This window comes from Actinia tenebrosa, unplaced genomic scaffold (assembly GCF_029948245.1).
Source record: "Actinia tenebrosa isolate PJP-AT-01 unplaced genomic scaffold, QUT_ActTen_1.0 PGA_scaffold2__45_contigs__length_23673736, whole genome shotgun sequence".
Lineage (NCBI taxonomy): Eukaryota > Metazoa > Cnidaria > Anthozoa > Actiniaria > Actiniidae > Actinia > Actinia tenebrosa.
Window position 1 is genome coordinate 17316083 of NW_028292579.1, and position 22510 is coordinate 17338592.

The 22510-nt window shown below is 37.9% G+C and overlaps 1 protein-coding gene and 2 pseudogenes across 1 annotated transcript in view; 2 read left to right on the forward strand and 1 right to left on the reverse strand.

Moving 5' to 3' along the window:
- LOC148909454 (uncharacterized) overlaps positions 1–18619 on the forward strand; it is a 43164-nt gene extending 24545 nt beyond the window's left edge. Inside the window, exon 2 of the mRNA XM_089034513.1 lies at positions 17324–18619. Within this exon, the coding sequence (XP_088890639.1) occupies positions 17666–18076 (411 nt within the window). The 5' untranslated portion in view covers positions 17324–17665 and the 3' untranslated portion in view covers positions 18077–18619. The remainder of the gene's footprint in view (positions 1–17323) is intronic.
- On the forward strand, positions 5864–7771 carry LOC148909456 (uncharacterized; annotated as a pseudogene).
- On the reverse strand, positions 8251–9663 carry LOC116309088 (uncharacterized; annotated as a pseudogene).
- Positions 18620–22510: the final 3891 nt, after the last annotated feature.

Here is a 22510-nt window from a genome sequence, read left to right on the forward strand (position 1 = left end):
GAATTTGACCCCCGCATAGCGGGGATCCGTACTCTTTTCTTCGTCGTGCCGCTTGTAGCGAAGGAGTTTCTTAGCAATGTTCTCTTTGGCTACATCCTCTGGCGTCTTATCGTAGCGCAGTTGCGGACCCCAGGCTCTTTTTAACTGTTTGGCATACTCCACACGGCTTACGGCGGTGTAGATAAGGTTGCTCCAACACAGCCGCTGGTCTATGATCCATAAGGTTTCTTTTATGGTAAGCCCCTGCGCGCTGTGGACTGTCATGCAGTAACCTAAGCGCCAATCTGGGTGGGAGGTAATTTTTTCCACCTTTTCTATGGGTACCCAGGCTTTATCATGTGTTACAGCATTTTGTAGTTGGATGTCGGTACCAGGTACCCAGACGTCTCTTTTTTGCATTCGGGTATCGTGGGGTTTGTAAGAAACAGGTACGGGATGCGTAGGGAAGCGCTCTCGGTGTATATTTAGCAAATCCTTTTGTATGCGAGACTGTGCTGCGCGCTTGCTGCTCAGCACCAAATCCTTTGGATGCCATGTGTGAAGGAAGTCCTCGTATTTCTTCGCTCGTACCCTCTTGCGTAGTATCTTGTTTTGTTCCGTGTCACTAAGGCCCCGAAGTTCTGCTTTCAGGTTTCTTATTTGATCCTTACTGCGGTAGTCGGTGTTAATTTCTTCGGAGTGGTCTACCATTTCTTTTAACCATTTATGGGGCATCTCTCCGGTTATTGGAGGAGGCTGGCAAGGATCTCCGGCGAATATCACTTGACACTTTCCACGGAGGAATTCTACAAATTCCTGCAGGATTTCTAAAGGAACGGTGCAAATCTCATCCCAAAGTATCACCGGGGGTATGTCGTGGATGGCTTCTGGTACCCACTTTTGACCATTCCAGCGGAAGAAGCTGTGGTAGGTCTGCGCGTCGTAACCCATCTCCGTTAATTCTCTTTCCAGACGGTGCGTTGGCGTTAACACCTTTATCTTTGGAAAGAGTTCCAAGACCCTGGTAGTTTTACCACTGCCTCCCGTTCCGTAAAGGTAAGAGAAGCGTTGGTAAGAGACTGGGTCCGCAACCGACGGTAGAGGCTCCCTGGTTGGTTCCACGCTACCGTAAAGATGTTCTCCGTGATATTCTACACGGCCTCTCCATGCTTTTATCTCCTCATCTTTGACGCGCCATTGACCACTTTCTGCAAGTTCATCGGCAGTGTAGAACTCCTGCATCTTCTCTAACACTTCTGGCTTTACATACAAGGAATCCGTGGCTACGCGTGGGATGTCCTCTTTGTCAAACCGTAGCAGCATCGCAAGTAGGTTAATGTGCGCATAGGCTAACATACTGGCACGCAGATGGTAATACTGCGGTCTGTGGTCTTGGTAATAACACAGCGCATTCCATTTCTGTTCTTTTTGGCCTTCTATGAAGTAGTCCCATTTCTCTACGGATACCATCGTTCCTTGGTCATGCGCGCGTTTGATGAGGAAGTTTAACTCACCGACGTCTGTTATTAGGCGCCGTTGCATGTGTTTTTCTCCTTCTTTTGCGCCCTGGGTAAATTTGCCTATGACAATTCGGGCGGTTGGGTTGTGCTCTGGGAGCCACTTCGTGTAGGCGCTATGGCAAAGTATGGCTTCATGCGCTGTGTATTTCAGGAGTTTACGCTCTTCAAAGAACTTTAACAATGGCACTGGTATCCATTCTTTCTCTTGTAGATGCTTCCCGTACCACGCGTAAATTATGGGATGTAAGTCTTTTGCTAACTCCCAGGTGGTCAGTCTGACGAATCCTGTTGCTGGGGCGTCGTAGTGGCCGTCTAACGCAACGCGAAAGAATTGGGAGTCTGGATGTCCGTAACGGCCATAATACTCCTTACAATCCCCAAGGCCTTTGAAACTGGCGGGGTAACAGTGTTTCATATCTAAGGAGACGTATTGGTCTTCGTTGTACTCCATATTCCAAAGACCACCGTGACCGTGTTCTACACAGGCTTTGGAGATATCTTTGAACTCCTTTGGGGTAGGTTTCCAGCCATTTCTCTTTTTGGCAGCTAAGAAGTCCAAGCTGCGGGAGCTGAGCACTTCGTCTGAAAAGTCTTCCCCTAAAGTCTCACATGCACTTTTAATGCGTTGATGTTCCACTTCTGGTCGGTATAAAGTACCATCTTGAGTCATGAACTGACACCCCTCCGCGTCCATTAACCAAATAGAATTCTCATAAACTAATCCTGTTAATGGCGACTCCTTATAGACCTTTGTCTCCATCTTCCTTGGGAACCTTAACTCCCTCCATGCGAGTGCGTTGTGTTGGTAAATTACGATAGGAGCACCTCTGCCTCCATACTTCTTCGTTCCTGGGTAAATAAAACCGTCGGTTATGTCTTTCACATGTATGCGCCTTTCTAACGCGGTTTCTAACTTTTTGATGTTTTCGATGGTTCCTCCAGTCTTACGAGTAGAATGCTCCCATTTCCTGATGGCTTCTCTTCTCTTTGGCGTAAGCTTACCACCCCGAGAGGAATCCTCGAAGAACTCCCTAACCAGCTTCCCAACGCAGTTACCAGGATGGCGCATTGGTCTTAACTTTTTAACATCCGGCTTCTTGATTTCATATGCGCCATAGATGACCACGGTAACCGGGTAAGCGACCTCATAGAACAACATGTCTATTCCCTCCAATGCTCCCGGTCGCGTGTGCTTGTTTAAAACGAACAGGTTCTGCTTACCAGACGCTCTGATAGGATTACGACCCTTTTCTATTATCCATTCGCCGTCTAAGTACTTTACGAATGTCAACTCCAAACGGTAATCGCCGGCTGGCATTCCGTTGATTATCTTTTCAGCCATTTCGTAATTCATGGTTTCGTCTGTCTTTCCCTCCATAAACGTAGCGAAGACAAAGTCAGCGTCTGAGTTATCCATCACCTGATTTCCGAGCTTGCGCACAGTCTTGTTTCGAATGTCGTCGATGGTGGCCATGTATATCTAAGGAATATTTTTACCTCCGTTTGCGATACCAAAATAACTTTAGGTCTTGGTAAAATACCCGTAAATCTGCTGTACCCATCTTCGTAATTCCGCGGGTTAAACCCCTAAATCTTTGGCATCGATCGCGAGTCCCCCTTACTGCTGCTCTGGCTGAAGAGGATTAGCATAGCCATTTGCGACATGTAATGAGCGTATTGCTGCTAAGTAGACGTAAATTGATTGTGGTTTGATCCTTTTAGCTAAATGAGTGGTAAATGAAATCAAAGTTTCTTCTGTGGCCGGAAGTGGTTCCAAATGTAGTTCGTTGCAAAATTGAAGAAATTGTTTCTGTCCAGAACTGTATGTGCGATGGGAGGCCTCAGCGAGGCCGTAGTGAAAGTATTCTTGGGCGTCTACTTGAAGTTGCTTAAGTCTACGGGTATCACTGGCGTTGGTTGAGGGGACGCATGTGGACAACTGCTCAGAAACGTGTCGACCTGTAAACGAGAAAGAGCGTCAGCCCAGTTGTTTTGGATGCCTGGGATGTGAGCGGCTCGTAGGATGATGTTATGTTGCGCGCAAACGTAGAATAAATAGCGAACCAGTGACATAATATGTTTGCATTTGCTAGTTCCAGTAGACAGAATGTTAACAACGGACATATTATTGCAGTGGAATAGGATATTGTAACCAGCCAAGTGTTGAGCCCATGTGTTCATGGCTGCAGTTATTGCGTACAATTCTTTGAATGTAATAGAACGGCTTATTGGAATTGCGTTATCAGTAAAGGAGCCCAGAAGCCAATCGCCAGAAACATAAGCGCCAAACGAGTGTTTACAGGCATCGCTGTAAAGTTCGAGGGTAGAAGAAAGTGTGCCACTGGTCATTAAAAAAGAAATTGCACCCATTCCAAGTAGGAAGAAATGTTAGCCACCAATGGATATCCTTTTGGAATACATCTGTCAGACGAATGTAATGGTTGGGATTTGATGCCGTGGACAACAGATCGATCATTCAATGAAGAAAGGTTCGCCCAGAACGACATACTTTGCAGATAAAATGAAGCTTGCCGATAAGAGATTGTAGTTGACGTTTCTTACAGTGTTTTTTAGTGTTCCACATTGTTAACAAAGTCAAGTCTGATAAGCGTGTTGATTCGATAGAAGCTTCCTGTTTTTGTGTGTCTAATTGTATTCCTAGGAGAGTGAGATTTGTAGTTGGCTCGACTGTTTTTTCTGGGTTCACTTTGAACCCTTAAGTCACTACATGTTTGTAGCATAATGTTTAAGTTTTGTGCACAATTGTTTTGTGATTCGGGTCCGCATGTCCAAAAATCGTCTAGGTAGTTCCAGATGGGATTAACTCCACGTTTCATCATGACGTATTTTAATATGTTTACAAATTTTAGGAATAGCGACGGTGAACTGCGTAAACCAAATGGTAAAAACATGTTGAAGAAATAGCCGACGCGCGTTTCTCCGTTAGTGACGATTGGCCATGTGAAGCCTAACAGTTCCCAGTCATTTTCATTCACGAGAATATGCCGAAAGGCATCGGAGAGGTCAAGTTTGCTCATTAGGGCGTTTTGGCCTAGTAATTTAAGCTGAGAGATTGCGTTATCAAGTGAGTCGTAAGAGCATGTGAATTGTTCTTTCGAAATGCCATCGTTGATAGATTGACCGACGGGCCAAGATAAATCGTTTATTATTCTCCACTTCTGTGGTTTCGAGTGCTTCTTGGTACGGCACCCATCGGCGATCCGACAAAGTTAGGAAAAGGAGGCTTTAAGAATGGCCTGGCCTTCCTATTTAGATTAAGTTCGCGTTCGAGTTCAAGGGCAACTGGAGTAGAATTACATTTCGCTGATTGATGATTGTCGTTAATTGTTTGCTTACATTTGTTCTGAAATCCGACACAGACGCCGTGTTGAATTTCGTCCAAGAGTACATTTACAAAGTTGCGATCTGGGTGATCTTTCAAACAATCACGCCAGGTATCGATTGGAAACGGTGACGTGACATTAGCCGGACATGCTTGGGCAATCGGCCTGAGGGTGTTCCCCCCTACAAGCCTTGCATAGGTGGGCCCTTTTGCAAGTCGTGCCTTGGGTGCAGAGTTTTCGTTGGTAGAGGTTGCATCCTTCTTTCCCAGTTGACGAGAACCATTTGTTAAATTTCCATTGTGTAGTAGCGTTGTTTGTGTGGTTTCCGGTTTGCTTTCCTTTCGTGATTGTTTTCTGCGGGCTTTTATCCTCCTTCAACGTTTCGGCCGCGAGAAATGCACAGTCTCTGACCAAATGGTCAAAAGACTTGCATCGTGAACATTGTCGAGGGTTAGGCTTTAATGCAGAGGCATGGAGCACCAGTGGTGTATATGGTGGTGTTGAGAATGTCAAGTCCGGCTTGTTTGTGCGTAGCGGCTTGCTGACGTGATTGTATATCAAACATATAAATGTTCGCCCAGCGAAACTTTCTGTTGGCCATCTGGATGCTTTCCCGGTAGCGGGTTAATTCAAAATAGCGATGGGGATGTGTTGCCATTATTTTCTGTTCGTACATATTCCAGGCCTGAAGCCACGTGTCGAAACAGTCTATTGTACGTTTACGTTGCGGTTTTAGCACGTTGATGGTTTCTCCCGAAGCTGTTTCCAATAGAGTCCTAAAGTGCTTACATCACGTTGCCATGACTCCGGAAATTTGCGGTCTAAACAAACCAATATGGCGTCCTTTGCGTGACAAATTGTTGTTGCCCTCGAGGATTTCAAGAGCTATATTGGCGCATCTAATCCTCAAATAATAGAAATAAGACAAAGAGAATCAAGATAACCTTTGACTTTATTAATAAAGAGCTTTATAAGCGAACAAAAGTGCCTTGTAAAGCGTTGTTTTGTCTGAAAGAAGCGAATTCTACAAAGTTCGTGATGGGCCAGTGTTTTCACCCAGACTGCAACCACACATCTCAGAGCCACTGCTGCAGATTCTTTACATTTCCAGACAAGAAAAAGCACAAAGCTCTCTTCGATAAATGGATATCATTTGTTAGGTGAGTTTATTGCTAAGATTATTATGTTTTGACAAGAGATTTCGATTAGCCTTACACCGAAACAAACGCAAAACTAAACAGAGATATGTCGCTCTTGTATGCTCCGACCGTGTCTTATTCAAAATAAGTTGAGGTTGGCAAACGTTAAAATATTGAAAATTCTTTAAACAGATTCTACAGTTTGGTTGTCCAGATATAATAGAATTTCACATGTAAACATTGGCTTTGCTTTATATACCCGAGCATAGTGTTCCAGTTTTGGTTTTGACCGGATCCAGTACCGCACAATAACTCACAAACTTTAACTTATGTTTTTGTCTTTGTTATTTATAGGAGAGGAGACAGGGAGCCTAGTAAGCATTCAAGAATCTGCAGTTGTCATTTCAAAGACGGCCGAAAACAAAATATGCCAACTATAAACAACAGAAACAAGCATAAACTTTTTAACAACTTAGACTTGCTACCAGGCAGTCAGCCCAAGCCTACACCTCCACTAAAGAAAAAACTAAAAATGTCTGCATCTCCAACATTACCAACGGTAGCATCTGTAGTTGAAGAAATAAAAGAAAACACTGAACCAGAATCCCCTGATTGCCTGAACGAGGGAAGGAGTGTAAGCTTCAATGAAACTTTGTTGGAAATAGAGCTTGATATGACTTCAAGAGAACTCAAAAAACGTAAGGAAATGTCAAGCTACTTTAGTGCACATTACTCTGTAAAGAACTTGAGCCCAGAGGTTGTGAGGATGGAGACAGGTCTTCCAACAAAGGAGGTTTTCAACATTATTGTAGGATATGTTTCAAGATTCAAGGGTGCAATAAATTATTATGCTGGATGGAAAGTTGAGGCAATAACAATTGAGGATCAGATATTTATTACTCTAATGAAACTGAAACAAAATTACACTAATCTGCATTTAGCACAGTTGTTTTCATGCAGCGTTGCAACTGTTGCTAATATAGTATTGACATTTGTCCACGTGCTGCACTCCCTCTTGTTCAAAGATATCATGACAAGTGTACCATCAAAGGAAAAGAACAAGATGTGCTCCCCTTCCCCTTTTGCTGAGTACACCAGTTGCAAGATTGTGATTGACTGTACAGACATTGAGCTGCACCTAAATTGATGTCACAACAAAGTGCAACATATTCCACATACAGAGGATACAACTCCTTTAAGGTCATAATTGGGGTTGCCCCAAATGGGATGATAACCTATGTTAGTGATCTATTTCCAGGCTCAGTAAGTGACAAGGTTATGGTTCAAAAGTCTGGACTCTGTAAACATTTGTGTGTCGGTGACCTGATTCTGGCTGACAAGGGATTTCTGATTAGTGATATTGTTCCACGAGGAGTATCAGTGAACATTCCCCCCTTCCTTAAAAATGGCAAGTTCACTGAGAGTGAGGCAAGAGCAACTAAATCCATTGCCCGGTGTTGTATCCACGTGGAGCGTGTAAATGCAAGGTTAAAAAGCTTCCGCATTCTGGCCTTTATCCCAGCCTTTTTGAGGTGTCATGCAGACAAACTAGTCCAACTATGTTCAGCACTGGTCAATTTGCAATTCCCACTGATTAAGGATGGCTGTGAAGATTTTGAATTTGACTAAACTTTTTTGTGAGGCTGTAAACTGTTTTTTTCTGTGTTATCAGTTAAACTTGGGGCACCCATGGTGTTGTCGATGGAAGTTCTTACATCCAAAGATAATGGCACCCAAAGCTTGATTTGATAGGCCAGTAAGGTTGAACTTGAATTGAATATAAAATAAAGAAAAAAGTAGTGACTTTGTATTCATATTGCATCTTTAAAGTAAACTATCAACCTTGGGAATAGGTAGGGGATGCTGCATACATAAAGGGTGTGAATTAGTCTAACTTTTAATTACTCAGTTGATTACAAATACAAATCTTAAACGTTGAATAATCAATATTTATAATAATCAATATTTATAATAATCAATATTTCTTGAGTTTTTGTGAGTGTTTATCTTATCTATGTTTTCAGATGAAAATTAGCATCTGTCTTTTATCTAAAAAATTTAGAGCACTTTTTACATGTGCCATTTTGCTGATATGTTACAATGCAAGCAAAATAAAAAATAAAAAAAAAAATGCAAAGACAGGAACTGTTTTATTTTGCTAAGGTTTCCTGTCATTGTCAATTTTAGCACATCAGGCTACAGAGCCAAAAAGTCAATAGCAAGCTTTTACTTTGCAAGATTTTTTTGCTTATCTTGTATGACTGAACATTGGGCTCATTATCTCAAAGTTCTCCATCTACAATTTTTGGAAAAAGTTGGTGAAAATAAAAGTCACTCAGGATAGCAATATTTTGCCTCCATGAATCGTCTCCTAATCTTAATGACCACAGTGTCTTTAGTGGTCCACACTAAAAAGTAACAATACTGGCGCTTTGTTAGAAACATCTGGCCTTGGCACTGATGCCAGTAGATGTGAGTTGTGCTCAGGGTGTACTGACCATTGTCTGTCTCCTTCAAATAAAAGTCTTTGTGTTTACATGCTTCTTTAATGGTCTCATTCCGATGCATGTAAGGACACTTGCACTCAATTACTGAGTCATCTCCAACAAGTGCATCTGGGGAAGCACCCAGAACCCCAGACTCATGCAACCATAGGCCTGTCTGTACAGGTGTCAGACCAGTTATCTTCTCAAAGGCTTTCAGAGCCTCAGTCTCATTGTCCTGTCCCCATGCAATTGCTTTTACTCCACTTAAATTGTAGTCTCCAAGAAGACGCTTTATGAGGGTTGCAGTGATTCTCTTTGCATGGAAAACAGAGCCAAAATTGCTGGCTGTTAGACGATTCCTTCGGGCTAGGTGCCATGTAGGATTGTTCCTTTGTCCAGCTGTGAGAGAGCTCACCAGATTGATTACATTCTCATCAACTTTAGCATTCTCTATCAGCACTTCTAGTTGTTCTTCAGTCGTAGAGGCCATAAGAATTCTCTCTGAGAAAATAATATCATCCATGGTATTGATTGGAAGCGGAGCAGGAGCCTGTGGTTCGGGACTCAAGATTCAGCATGTGCCCGTAAATTTGCCGTAGCATTTCAGTTCGTTGTACAGCCACATTCGATCTTCTCCGCTCGGATCACGCACTAAAGGTCTATAGTCTTTCTTTTTCGGTGGCAGAGGAAACAGTTCAGCAACAGATTGCACAGTTTCTGCTTGTCGTTTTCGCTTCCATTGACACTCCACATCGGTTCTACTGAGATTGTGTATGCCATACATAAACATGGCCGCCGCGTGACTGCACTTAAACTCGCCGTGAGGACATTCGCACTCCGTGTTTGTTATTTTCAGGTTTTCATCGAGATAAATCTGATAAAGAGAGAATGTTAATAATTAAATTCCTCAACATAAACAACGCAATACAGCTGAGATTTACAGTTGTGTTTTGAGTGACCTTTGAGGGCACGTGTAGTGATTCAAAAGAACAACTTACTGTGACTTTGTAGATCTTATCTTTCATGCTTGCTTTAACTTCACCTTTGATAATTCCACCTGAATAGATAAAGCTTTCCACGTGGTTTGATTTCAAGTGGTTTTCTCATCGAGTTATCGATTTCTGTTCTCCAGAAAAGAAAGAAAAGAGCGAGGATATCGATAAAGACGCCATGTTTTGATAAGTGTCTTAGGTTTGTTTAGACCGCAAATTTCCGAAGTCATGGCAACGTGACATCACGCTTGAGGACTCTATACACCGATGTTCTGTTGGGTTGCCATATTCATTGATAATAAATCAGCAAGATCAATGTACTCACCACTAGCTATCGCTAGTTCTTGCTAGTGTTGGTTTGTTTTGTTGCGCCGATTAGTTCTCTGGTGGTGCCTGGCAAAGACGGGGCGGGCATCATTGAGGGTTTCTCTTCTGCTTCTCTGCTTTGGAGTGTTTCTTTTATAACAAGTTGCTCCATTTCCAACCGCTGGAACTGCTGTGAGTGATGGCGTATTGATTCTAAAATTGCCAATTCTGTAGACTTGGTTATTCCTTGTTCTGTGTCCGTAGGTTGCCATCCCTTGCAGTTCTTTCCTGGCGTCCCGAATGAGTGGTTAGATTTGAGTTCGTGGCAGCCCAGACACTTTGCTTTGCTTGAAGCCATTTGGACTGAATAACGACGATAATATGACTATAAAAACTATAATATAGATATGAACGATATACGATTATTAGCTAACAGCTACGAAGCGATACAACGTGCTAATGTAGTATAATAGCGCACGTGACAAGTAATGTGATATATGGTCACAAGACCTATGATAACAAAACTAATCATTAACATATATTAGCAAAGCTAATACCACCTGTATGCCCAATCATCTTTGCTCATTGAGCGTTGGTTCTTTTATAAATAGATTGCATCACCTGTTGTAGTTCCGAAAATCTGATCCAAGAATGTCATAACCTTCGATACTGTTAATTGTTTGACCTGAAAATACTCTTCTGATGAAGATCGAGATATCAACAAGGAAGATGGCAAATGTTCTTTTTATGCCCAACGAAACATATGATTATTGGCAGTCTAATAAAGCCATACTAAGTAAACACCGGAAATGACATTAATTGTAAGCAATTATAATTCCTGACAGATGTACGTCAGACTATGAGCATGCTATCGTGATCGTGATGGCTTTGAAAATCTTCCGATCTTTTACGCTGGTTTGTCTTACACGTAAAAGGAAACTTAAGTGGGACTGTAAATATAACAATTTTGTGACCTTGTCGCTTGAAGCACCTCACGAACATTAAAGGCATTGACAGTGAAAGCAAAGAGTGTCAACTGATCACACAAATGTCGTGGCATGACCCTAATTGGATAATGAACATGGTCGTGCGTGCGATGCTTAAAACACGTGAACCAAAAGGAATTAAAACCATATATGATTCTCGTGAAGTAGAAAGTACAAGAAAGTGATCTATCGTTCTGAAGTGTACAAGAAAGCCTCGCTCAATTACCACAGGTATGTAGGAAGCCTAGGAAAGTATGATATTGTCAGTCATAGTACAATGTTGTTGATATCTCCTTGATTCTTTGGTAGCTGAACATTTATCGTGGTCCTCGCTTATCAGCTCGTGATTCTGTTTTGCTGCCAAATAAATAAAGTCTATTCAAAAAGTGCATTGATAGCAAGTAAAAGCAAGGAATTAGTTTTATTTCAACATTTCTATTGCATTATATAATGTCCGTATAAAAAAGGTTGAAATGCGGACAATCGCTAGTCACAAAAGTTATTTTTTAATATTAGAAAGGAGTTAATTCTGGCTGAATGAGAGATTGATAAAATGTCAAGCTCAATTGAGAAAAGATCCTGAATAGCCAGTTTTTCCTTATTTTTTTTTGCACATTTTTCGAGCCGTTCATCAAATGATATAATATAGTGAGATATCGAGACTTCTTTGAAAAGCTTTGTATAACTAAACTGTTTATAACTTGTTTATATACGCTTACCCAATAGTAACAATTACTAACAATTTACTGTTTTAGTGTACTGCTCTAAATTGCAATAAGTCTAACCTTTGTGATAAATGACTGTGTTGCTTTTGTTTTGAGGGGCATCTTTTTCCTTTACTGCATAAATGGCGACTATATCTTCAACACTCCAGAATTCGGTGATCTTTGTTTCTGGTGGATAATCATTTAATGTTTCTCCTCGAACTATTAGAGACAATTTGTTTAGGGGAATGCCGGTTGCTAACGATAGTTTTTTCATGAGGGATTCAAGGTTCATGTCTTTCTCGACCAAAATTTCGAATTCTGATTCGCTTTCATTTCTTCCACTACTTCCATCTTCATGCTTCACAACTTTCATTTTTTCCCTAAATAAAATTGTGCCTATATCTGATGACTGTTCGTGTTGTGTTTGCTGTCGTAGCTTAGAAGGGTTATCGTTATTCACTATCGACTTCCCTCCTTTAGCTTTTGTTGCTGTTTTCTTAAGCTTTTTTGGTTTTGGCATTTCTTTCACAGCTACTTTGGGCAGCTCAATCAATCAATCAGTTTATTCAGTCTACCTTTCTGGAAATATAGTAACAAGTATTCAAAATTGTATGAACAATAATTGTACAAATATGTAATAAAAGAAATAGTGATTGCAGATTTTATAATTGAATGTATATGTATCCAGAAGGAAGACACCTAAAGAAGAAACCATAGGCTTATATTCTTGAGGTGTCATATATAAGCTTGGGTAATTTAGATATAATTATTTGATGAAGCATGAAGGTGTATATTGTCATATATAAAAATGAATATATAGAAATAAATACATATTAGTACATACATATGCACATGAAGTTAAAGTTACAAAGTATTAATTTACAATGATCAGTAATTATAAAGAGTTCGTTTACAATTTAATTTAAAAAAATACAGATATTAAACTCAATTGATAGATTAAATTAATAAGCACGTAAAGATCAGTGTTTAGACATAACGGCTGATGAGATGCTTTTTTAGTGTAATTTTAAAAATAGATTTTGAACTTGCTCGTACATGATTTGATCTGTAGAATCGTCCTCCTCGACTTCTGAAACTGATCAAATAGTAATGTATGTTTTCGGCAAATTATATGATTATAAGTTACTGGCAATGACAATGACAATCTTTTATTTAGCACCATAAATATCACAAGATAAGTTAGGACAAAGAGATAAATTGCCATATATTTAGGTGCAAGCTAACTGGAATTAACCTATATGGGCTATACTAGGCCAGTTAGCTTTACTATCTTAGATAATAACAAGTATTTAGGTCATTTACATCTAAATTAAATAGGAAGAGACAAAACACAAGAAAAAAAATATATATATATAATGTAAGTATGCAAAAATAAAACAATAAATATAATTAAGTTAAATAATTGTAATGTAATAGTGCAATGAAAAAATGTATTCGAAAGTAAACAATACAAGAAAAATATATGGGATATAAGATTAACGAACATTATTGTGTCATAAATTTAAGTTATAGAAAAATATAGGATGAAGAATATTGGAGAAATAACGTTAAGTACTATAAGATTTGATAATTGAGTCTTTTAATAACTCTTTGAATTTAGAAATGCTGGAGGCTTTTTTAATTTCCTCGTCCAATGAGTTCCAAGCCTTAACAGCAGCAAATCTAATATTAAATTTTCCGTAATTTGTTCTAATTTTGGGAAGAGAAAGTGACACTTTGGAGGCAAGTCTGGTATTATAATTATGTCTTTTGCTAACAGATTCAAAGAAATTATTGAATAACCTAGGTTGGTTACCTGCTTTGAAATTATAAACAAATATTGCATTGTGATAAAAGACAAGATCATGGAACTTAATTATGTTATGCTTAATGAAAAGAGGATTGGAGTGGTCCCTGTAGCCAGAGAATGTTAGTATACGCAGAGTTTTTTTTTGTAAGATGAAGATGGAGTTGATAGTGGAGTGATAGGTGTTGCCCCATACTAAAAGTCCATAGGTCAGAAAAGGGTAGATCAAGGTGTAATAAAGATTAATCAAGATACTAAGATTAGTGAAATGACTAATTCTAGATAAAAGTTTTAAAATGCTCTTTGAATGTTATCAGTGATAGATAGAATTGCATGTATTGTTGAGTGACGAGATCTAAAACCAAATTGTTTACAGTAAAGTAAGTTGTGTTTATTAATGAAACCTGAGAGTCTTTTAAATACCAATTTTTCTAGAATTCTGTTAAAGACTGATAGCAATGAGGTAGGACGATAGTTGTTAACACAAAGTTGGGATCCTTTTTTATACACAGGTATTACTCTTGCGAGCTTGAAGTGATAAGGTACTATACCTGTAGAGAAGGAAAGACTGAATATGACTTTCAGAGGTTTTGAGATGATACATTGCAATAGCTTTAGTATTTTAGTAGAAATACTGTATGGTCCAGATGCTTTAGAAGTATTTAGCTTGCTAATTTCTTCTTCAATCTCATTTGAAGAAGTAGGGAAGAAGTAGAAGCTCTTAGTGTGCCTTAGTGAATCTGGAGAAGTATTTGAAGATGGCACTGATTCTGCCATGTTATTGCCAATATTTGCAAAGAACTTGTTGAATGCATTAGCTATTGACTTACTGTCAACCAACTCTACATCATCATGAAGTATCTTAGAAGGTAGTCCACAAGCCATTGGTTTAAGACTGATTATTTGCTTAATACCTTTCCAAACATTCTTTATGTTTGCTTTATTTGTAGAAAAATAATTATTATAATAATCTGTTTTGCTAATTCTTATCAAATGGTTTACTTTATTTCTGTACAGCTTGTATTTATGATGATAATATTCTGACTTTGTTTTGAGAAAATTATGATACCACTTATTCTTTATCTTTATCGATGTTTTAATACCACAGGTAATCCATGGTTTAGAAATATGTCTGATATCATTCTTACTAAGCTGCTTGGTAGGTATATGCTTGTCAACTACACTAGATACTTTTGTATAAAAAGCATCAAATAGGAGGTTTACGTCATTAGTATTAGGGAGAATCGACTCCCAACTAATTGATTTAAAGTCAGAAAGAAGACTTTGTTCATCATATTTGGAGTAGTCTCTTTTAGTGAGCTTTAGCTTTTTTGGGAGATAATTAAATTTGTTAATAATAATGAAGTTTGGTAAGTGGTCGGTAAGCTCATAGATTACGTTTCCACTAATAGTATGATGTTCAGTCGAATTTCAGTCGAAAATATATTGTCAATTAGTGTTGCCGAGTGATTAGTGATACGGGTAGGTTGTAAAATATGTGGATTATAATAGTATTGTGTAAGAGTATCTAGAAATTCATCTGTAGCTAAATGGGAGTCAACATTCAATAGGTTGATATTAAAATCGCCCATCAAGACACAATATTTGTTTTCTCTATTGATTTTTTCAAGACATTTAGTCAAAGAATTTAAGAAGCTCTCGAGGTTACTGTGTGGGTGTCTATAAATTACACCACACACTAGGTTATGGTGCAAGTTACTATGAATTTCAATCCAGAGAGATTCAAAATCAGCAGTAACTTCAGAAAGGTCATCTCTAGTATTAAAGCTCAGTTTTTCAGAGACGAAAAAACCAGTGCCTCCAGCATTCGATAGACTAGGTTGAGAAATAAATTCATAACCAGGAATGCAAGTATTACAAATTTGTTCTTTAGATGTGCTAAATTTAGTTTCGGTCAAGCCAGTAATAGAGAAGTTATGCTTCAATTCAGATAACATTTGTGTTAACTGTTCAAAATTAGCATTTAGGCTTCTGATATTCGAATGCAAGGCAGAAAAATATGAGGAGGATGTACAGTTCTGGATGATATTATTATTCTGAAAGTCATCCGTAGTGTAGTATTTAAAATTACATGACAGAGGAATGTTGGAATCAGGATCTACACTATGAAATTCATTTCTTGAGTTCAAGGAGGAGATTAAATCCAACTGAGGAAAGTTCAAGTTATCGTACTGGTATGTAAACAATAAGTCTACTTATCTTTACTACTTTAGCTGGACCTTAGCTGCTCAGTGAATTTCTTTAAATCTTTCTTGTTGGAGATGTGTACAGACGGATTCAATTCGTCCTTCCTTGCAAGAATCTTGCCATAAGTTGTCCAAAGAAACTTGAATTTCAAATGTTTTTTTGCTTGTAGACATTTGTTAAATAATTTCCTGTTTTGCTGTGTCAAAGTCTCTGAAATAAAAAGCTTCTGTCCCTTACGTAGCCAATGTCTCTAGATGACTTGTTATGGAGATTCTTTTTGGCAGCATACAGATTATTGCGTACATCTCGTCTAGCAAACTTGACAATTATTGCTGGAGGTTGCTTGGAATTGGGATCCGGAGCCGCGAGTCTATGGCTTATGGAGAGATCAGTGTCCTTGATTTCAACTCCTATCAATTTGCCAACGTCTTTAACAATCTTGTTGGTATCTTCGACACGATGCATTGGTACTCCTCGTATCTCAAGACATTCCCTTCTAGAATACTGCTCATGATCATTTAGAATGTCCTTCATCATGCAGATTTCGTTTGTAGATTGAGTAATTTCAGCTTTCTGGGATAAAATTTCCTTTTCCAGATCATCTTTGTCGGACTCGCCCCGATTGACTTTCGTTAACAGATCTTCATAACTGTCACTTAAGAATTTCATGGATTGCTCAATTAAATCGACTTTCTCAAACAGTGGTTTTAGCTTCTTGTCGATCAGATTGATGATTAATTTTTCATCCATCATGAACACAATAAATAAAGTAACGATTGAGTATGAAAAAGAAGTATACGATGAAACAGATATAGCAAATTTAAACAAGTTTAGGTTTCAATTTGAAGAGCGGGGAAAAAACTGCCGTCATGATGCGCTGACCGCTGACAGTTACTAGAAAGTAAGAGAAAATTGCATGGTTGTACGTGTATTATAATGTACTCAGCTTTATAGTCAGGTACTATATTCAAAGTCAAGTACAAATCACTAAACTCCTTTAAGAAATTAGTTAAATTTTTCCTTTCAGTCAGTGAATGAATTTTTGGCGCGCAAATTACCTAACTGCCAAAAATAATTTATTTCCGTAAGAATAAAAAAGGTAGATATTGAAACATAACTACAGAAACAAATATTATTATGAATCATACGATCTTACCATTCAGTTCCATATTTTTTTCCTTTTCTTTAGACTTGCACAGTGAACTGATTTTCTGTTTCTTTTTTGGCGGGCCACTGAGATTCCAACCGTCGTTAAGGGCAAATAGCACTGAGTCGGAATCATCCAAATCAAAAAGTTTAGCACTCTTCTTTCTTGAGCGACTTTCCTTATTACTTATTTCAACTATTTCGCGGTTTTTTCTTAGTTTGTCCTTGAACATGCTTTCTTTGTGCCCTTTAAGAGGCTCACTCCATAGTAGTATGAATCTATAATATCTCCCTTAGCGTCTATGGCTTCCCACACTACGTAAACTTCGTTCTCGTGGTCAGGACTTTTTTCATGAGATATTTTGTCTTCTGATACAATAAACGGTCCTCGAGATTTTACGTCTTCTTCATAAGGAAACTTGACAACATAAAATTCAGACATTTTGAAAACTGGATGAAGAAGCAAATAACTCGTTGATGTTAACTATTAGTATACAGCTAGCCCACCTTCAAGACTGAATCTCCCACTCATTTTCCTACCTATCTTGTTACATGAAATTGGCTTGTTCTAATTGGCTAACAGGTTTTGAAAGGAAAAATGTTGAGCAATCAATTCTTCTATTAATATCTTGTAGTTACACTGTTGATTGGCAGGCCGAGAACAACGTTGCAACTAGTGCATTAGTTTTGTTTTATTTTCCAGCTTTATACTGTGATCCCTGAAGGATAAAATGCAAAGTCCTGGTGAAAGTAGTTCAGATTCAGATTTGGAGGTACACAAAAATTTGCTCATCAAGCTAAAGACGTCAAAGTGGCCTCAGTTACATTCTCAAAGAAAACTGATCGTCCTAAATCAAGACAGGCGCTCTATTATCAACGTAAAACTCAAAACAGAGAAAAAAGAAGCTATAAACCTTACGCAGACCAACTCAACCCTTCGCGACAGCTGAGACATTATCTTAATGCAAAACAAAGCTTGCGAAATGAAAGTATTTCCAAAACAATAAACGTAACTGCCTCATCTTCAGGTTACGAGCATGAGAATATGGCAAGCATCATTCTTCCTGATATTGAATCATTTGCCGGGGAAGAAGAAAAGTTACCGAGTGATGTGACTGATATAAGTGACTCGGAGACTACTGACAGTTCTACTTCAGAAAGTTCAACTGAGGATTCATCCAATAATGAGCTTGAGGACGGCGAGTACACTGGCGATGTGGAAGAAGAAGATGATCAGCATGTTACTCTAACTGAAGGTGGCGTCATTTCACGACTTCTTGCATACGTTCTGGTAGTTTCATTTGTACTAAGACACAACTTGAGCAAAGCTGCATGGGCAGATTTAATTCGACTTTTGTCAGTGTTTACTGGAAAACAGTTCAAAGGAATATTCAAATCAGTCTACAAAATGAAGCTCTTTCTTAAAGAATCCCTTTGGTATAAAGGACCCTGTTAGAGTTTCATACTGCTCTCACTGTTTAAGTCAAGTATTTGACAAACAATGTCCAAAACTGGAATGTCAAGGCCACCCTCTTAGCGCATTTTTAGACTTGAAGCTTGAGGAGCGACTCAAAGAACTTTTTCGAGATCCAGAATTGGAATTTGTGTTCAGCCACGTCTTGGTAAAGTTATCCTAATTCACACTCAACAAATAGTTAGGAAATGTGTGTTCATTGACTTTTCGTCTGACTATTGGATAGTTTCTAAGTTTCCAAATATTATTGAACATAACTAAGTAGGCTTTTGTTTTTCAATATGATTATGCCGCACATACAATCTCACAACCATATAGAAAATAATAATTTTTTTATATATTTTATACAAGTGAATGTAATAAATCCGGCACGCTCATTGGTCGAAATTTACATCTTATGCTGCTATATTCACCTACAAGTAAATATAGCTTTCACGGCAGTTTCAGACGTAAATAAAATTGCAGTTAAAAATCTTTTTCTCCGTTATTTATTAAATTCAGTTGTATAAAAATACTAAAACAATTATTTGCCTCAATATTATTTATATTTGTATTTTATTATTTCTTATTTATAATTTTTTATATTATGTATTTATTTTTTTATTAATCATAATATACAATCTCATAACCATACAGAAAGTGATTTTTTTATTAACATCTAATCAGTTATTGAATATAATTAATCATTTACGTTTATTGAATAAAAGAAGCAAATAAATTATCTTTATGACAAGTCGCACTTCATGGAGTGACCGGATCGTAATTTCTTATCTTCTTACTCTCGACCCTCGAATATGATCACATACGAGTTCATGATCATGGGCGTGATCACATTTCATGCCGTGATCACAGCTGTGATCACAGGAGTGATAACAAGGTAACGCTTTTAGGGATGATGACAGGCCTGATCACGGGCGTGAAGAGTGATCACGCTGTGATCACATTTTTTTAATACTGGGGCACTGTATAAAACTTAGCAATCTATATTTACTCATAGTTGTCTTGCAGGCTTTACTAACTTTGATGCTTGCTTGAAGCCCTTCTCTTGAATTTGTAAAGTGGAATATCACGCTCAATTCTCCTTGTCAATACCTCAGGAAGAAAAGCATCCTTATAAAAATAATTTAACCTTGGTAGCACTTCCTGATACCACCACTTTTCATTAAAGTAAACCCTTTCAATAAATATTTCATCCCCCCAAACCAAACTGCAAAGTCCACCCACTCAATATTGAAAACATACATTTGCCCCAGTACCTGGTAGAAATACTTATGTGCCAATTTAAGCTTTTCAATACTGTCCATCGAATTAATTATGAAAGATGAGTTCAACTTCGACAGACTATCTGAAAAACAAATTCTGGATTTTATTTTTTATTTAAAAGTCAGGCTGAGTGCTTTATTTCAGGAATCATTTGTATAAGCCTTTTTGGCTAACAAAAAGTTATGCGTTACTACTACTATCTTGACCTTCAAGGGTCACGGCACTTACAATCGATTTGTTGCCTGAAGTTTTCACAGGAAACACTTTATTTAAGGTGGCTGGACCCCCTCACGCTTGACCGCTACCTTCCACGTTTGGAACGCTCGTGCATAAACATGTTATATCCGATTGCAATGATATGATCATTAGCAAACAATAGAATTCCCAGAGCATCAAATTGTTGGGAAACTATCAATGTTATCTGTATCTCCCGTTCGCTTTAGTCCGCTTTAAATGAGTTCAATAGTCTTGCAATTTTGTGTAATATTAGTTTAAGTTCTAATTTGTATCCTGACGTAGTTTTGAGAGAAATTATCAGCGAATATTAGAATAATGTAAGATCTAGTAAGATTGACTAGAAAACTGCAATGAAAAGTGCGCATCAATTGTTTACCCCGTCTTATGCATTATACGTTTTCACAAAATCGCATAAGTCGATTACCTTCAAAATATTCCTTTTAAAACTAGATACAGAGTAAAACTAAATGAGCAATGACGTTTGTGAATATATAACTGTGAAATATTAATTTCGGGCGTATCAAGTCCATTGTTTAGTTTTAAAGCAGATTATGTACTATATTTAAATAATCTCAAAAATCTCATAATTAGCTAGATAGATTTTTTCAAAAATCCCTACAAATGGAGGCATCCAGTATATAATTATGTGGTACGAAGCATTTCAGTGTTGAACGCTCTGCAAGGCTAAAATTGCTCTCTAAACGAAAACAAATATTTCATCATAATCACATGTTATGATGTCCGATTTCATTAAAAACTGCATCAAACATTAATTCAATCTTTATGTAACTTATGTGCAACAAAGGTTTGCAATCGCATAAAACACATTTATGCACAAGCGTTCCAAACATGGAAGGTAGCGGTCAAGCGTGAAGGGGTCCAGCCAACCTTAAACTGTGAACTAAGTGATTAAATTGGTTTATCAAACTCATTAATAATTCATGAGGAAAACACAACAGAAATCACGACCGTGAAGAGTGTTGTAAATCTGATACAAAACTGTGTTCATTTGCATAAACTTTAAGTTGGATTTTCTTGGCCAAATTCACTTTAATTTTGAAAATTTTAGTGAAACACAAAGGAACTAACCTAGACGTTTGAAAAGTCATATACAGTATTCGTGTCCGTGTTGTATCAGACATACAATCACTCGGCTACGCCTCGTGGTTGTATATGTGATACAACACGGCCACTCATACTGTATATATTACTTAAAAATGCTATTTCATTTGTCTTTATTTATTGGTGTCACGTCACTCGGAGACTTTTCGTTCGTTAATTGACGTTTAATCAAGGTTGAACATTCCACTCCTTCTCTCATACAATTCGATGAAACTATAACACATAATTAAAACCATTATGACTAAGGAACTAATGATTATTACAAACTAAACGAAATAGCAATAGAATAAATGAGATAAACTTAACTTACATTTGATCTTCCTTATAGGCTTGTATTTTCTTAAGAAGGACTCTGTTAACTTAGTCTTCACTTGAAATACTGACTAACAGTGACTCCTAATGAAAACTCTTGAATGAACTACAAACTTAGCTAACATGCTAGGGAATGTTAAAGTATCACATAACAATCAATCAATCTATCAATGGTTTCTTTATGATAAAAATAGGACTTGGTTACAATTTCCTAATTAACAATTAACATCACACTCCTCGCCCAAGTATCACTGACACTTGCTAAGATTATAATTATGGTATTATATGAGTATATATGCATGTAAACTAAGATTACTAAAGTTCTTTAGTGTTCATATGAAACTAGTAATGTCACTAGTCTTGTTCTTCGACTGGTAGTATTAGCACCAGTTTCTTGATAGGATGATACATCGTCGTTTTCTTCCCTCCTCTTACAATGGTGATGTTGGCCTTCCTCACCAGACCGTCTTTGCTTATAACCGCTTGACAACTACTCCCATCAGCCAGTTGTTACGATAACTTGCTTCCTTGAGAAGGAAGACATCACATTCTATTATCTTCATGTAATGTCTCTTATGCATTTCCTTATGACATTCTTATGAGAGGGAGGTGAATTCTTCCCAAATGTAACATTTTCAAACATATTTTAGCTAATAGTAATGTAAAATCATATTTCATAATTGGTTTGTATGTGAACCTGGTCACACACTCCCCTGCTAAACATTGTCGTCCTCGACAAAAAGTAGTCTTAGAATTCCTAAACACAGACGCTATACAACATAAAAACTCTAATTGAACTTGTTATAGCTGTCACTGGCTGTCTGTACTTGTTTCTGAGTTCTGGGGATGTTCTTGTGGTAGATCAGCTTTTTGATTCTCTTCGTTGTTTTCATTAATTATTGTGACAACCAATTCTTCATCTGACTCATCTTTGTCACGGGTGTTGTTACTGCATGTTGTGTTCCCTTTGGTGTTCATTCCTTGGTCTGTTTAGGTGTCTCTCTAGGGAATACCGGTCGTTTTGCTTCCATGCACTTTCGCTACCATCGATTCGATACCACCCAGAGCCTTTTTGCTACCATCATGAAGTCCTTTCGCTACCATTGGAAATTACCAAAACAAAACTTCGATGAGACTTGTTAAAAAGAAACATAGTCTCTTGAAAGACATTTTTATATGATTTAAAGCTTATTTAGAGCCGTTTCTACCAACTTATGACTCGGATGACTTTATTTCCCCATACTCTAATCTATGAAATGTGTGTTTTGGGTAGCTTTATCATTCTTTATCATTTTTTACTTGTCAAAGTTCGAGAAAAAAAACCAAAATACCTTATACACGAAACATTGATCGACAAGCGACACCATATTGTTTTCATGCAATCAACAAGCTTCCTAGTCGTTTACTGATGCTTTCTTTTCTTGAAATCCATTAGACTATTTGACTTTATTATTTATTATTACACTAAAAAACTAAGATGAA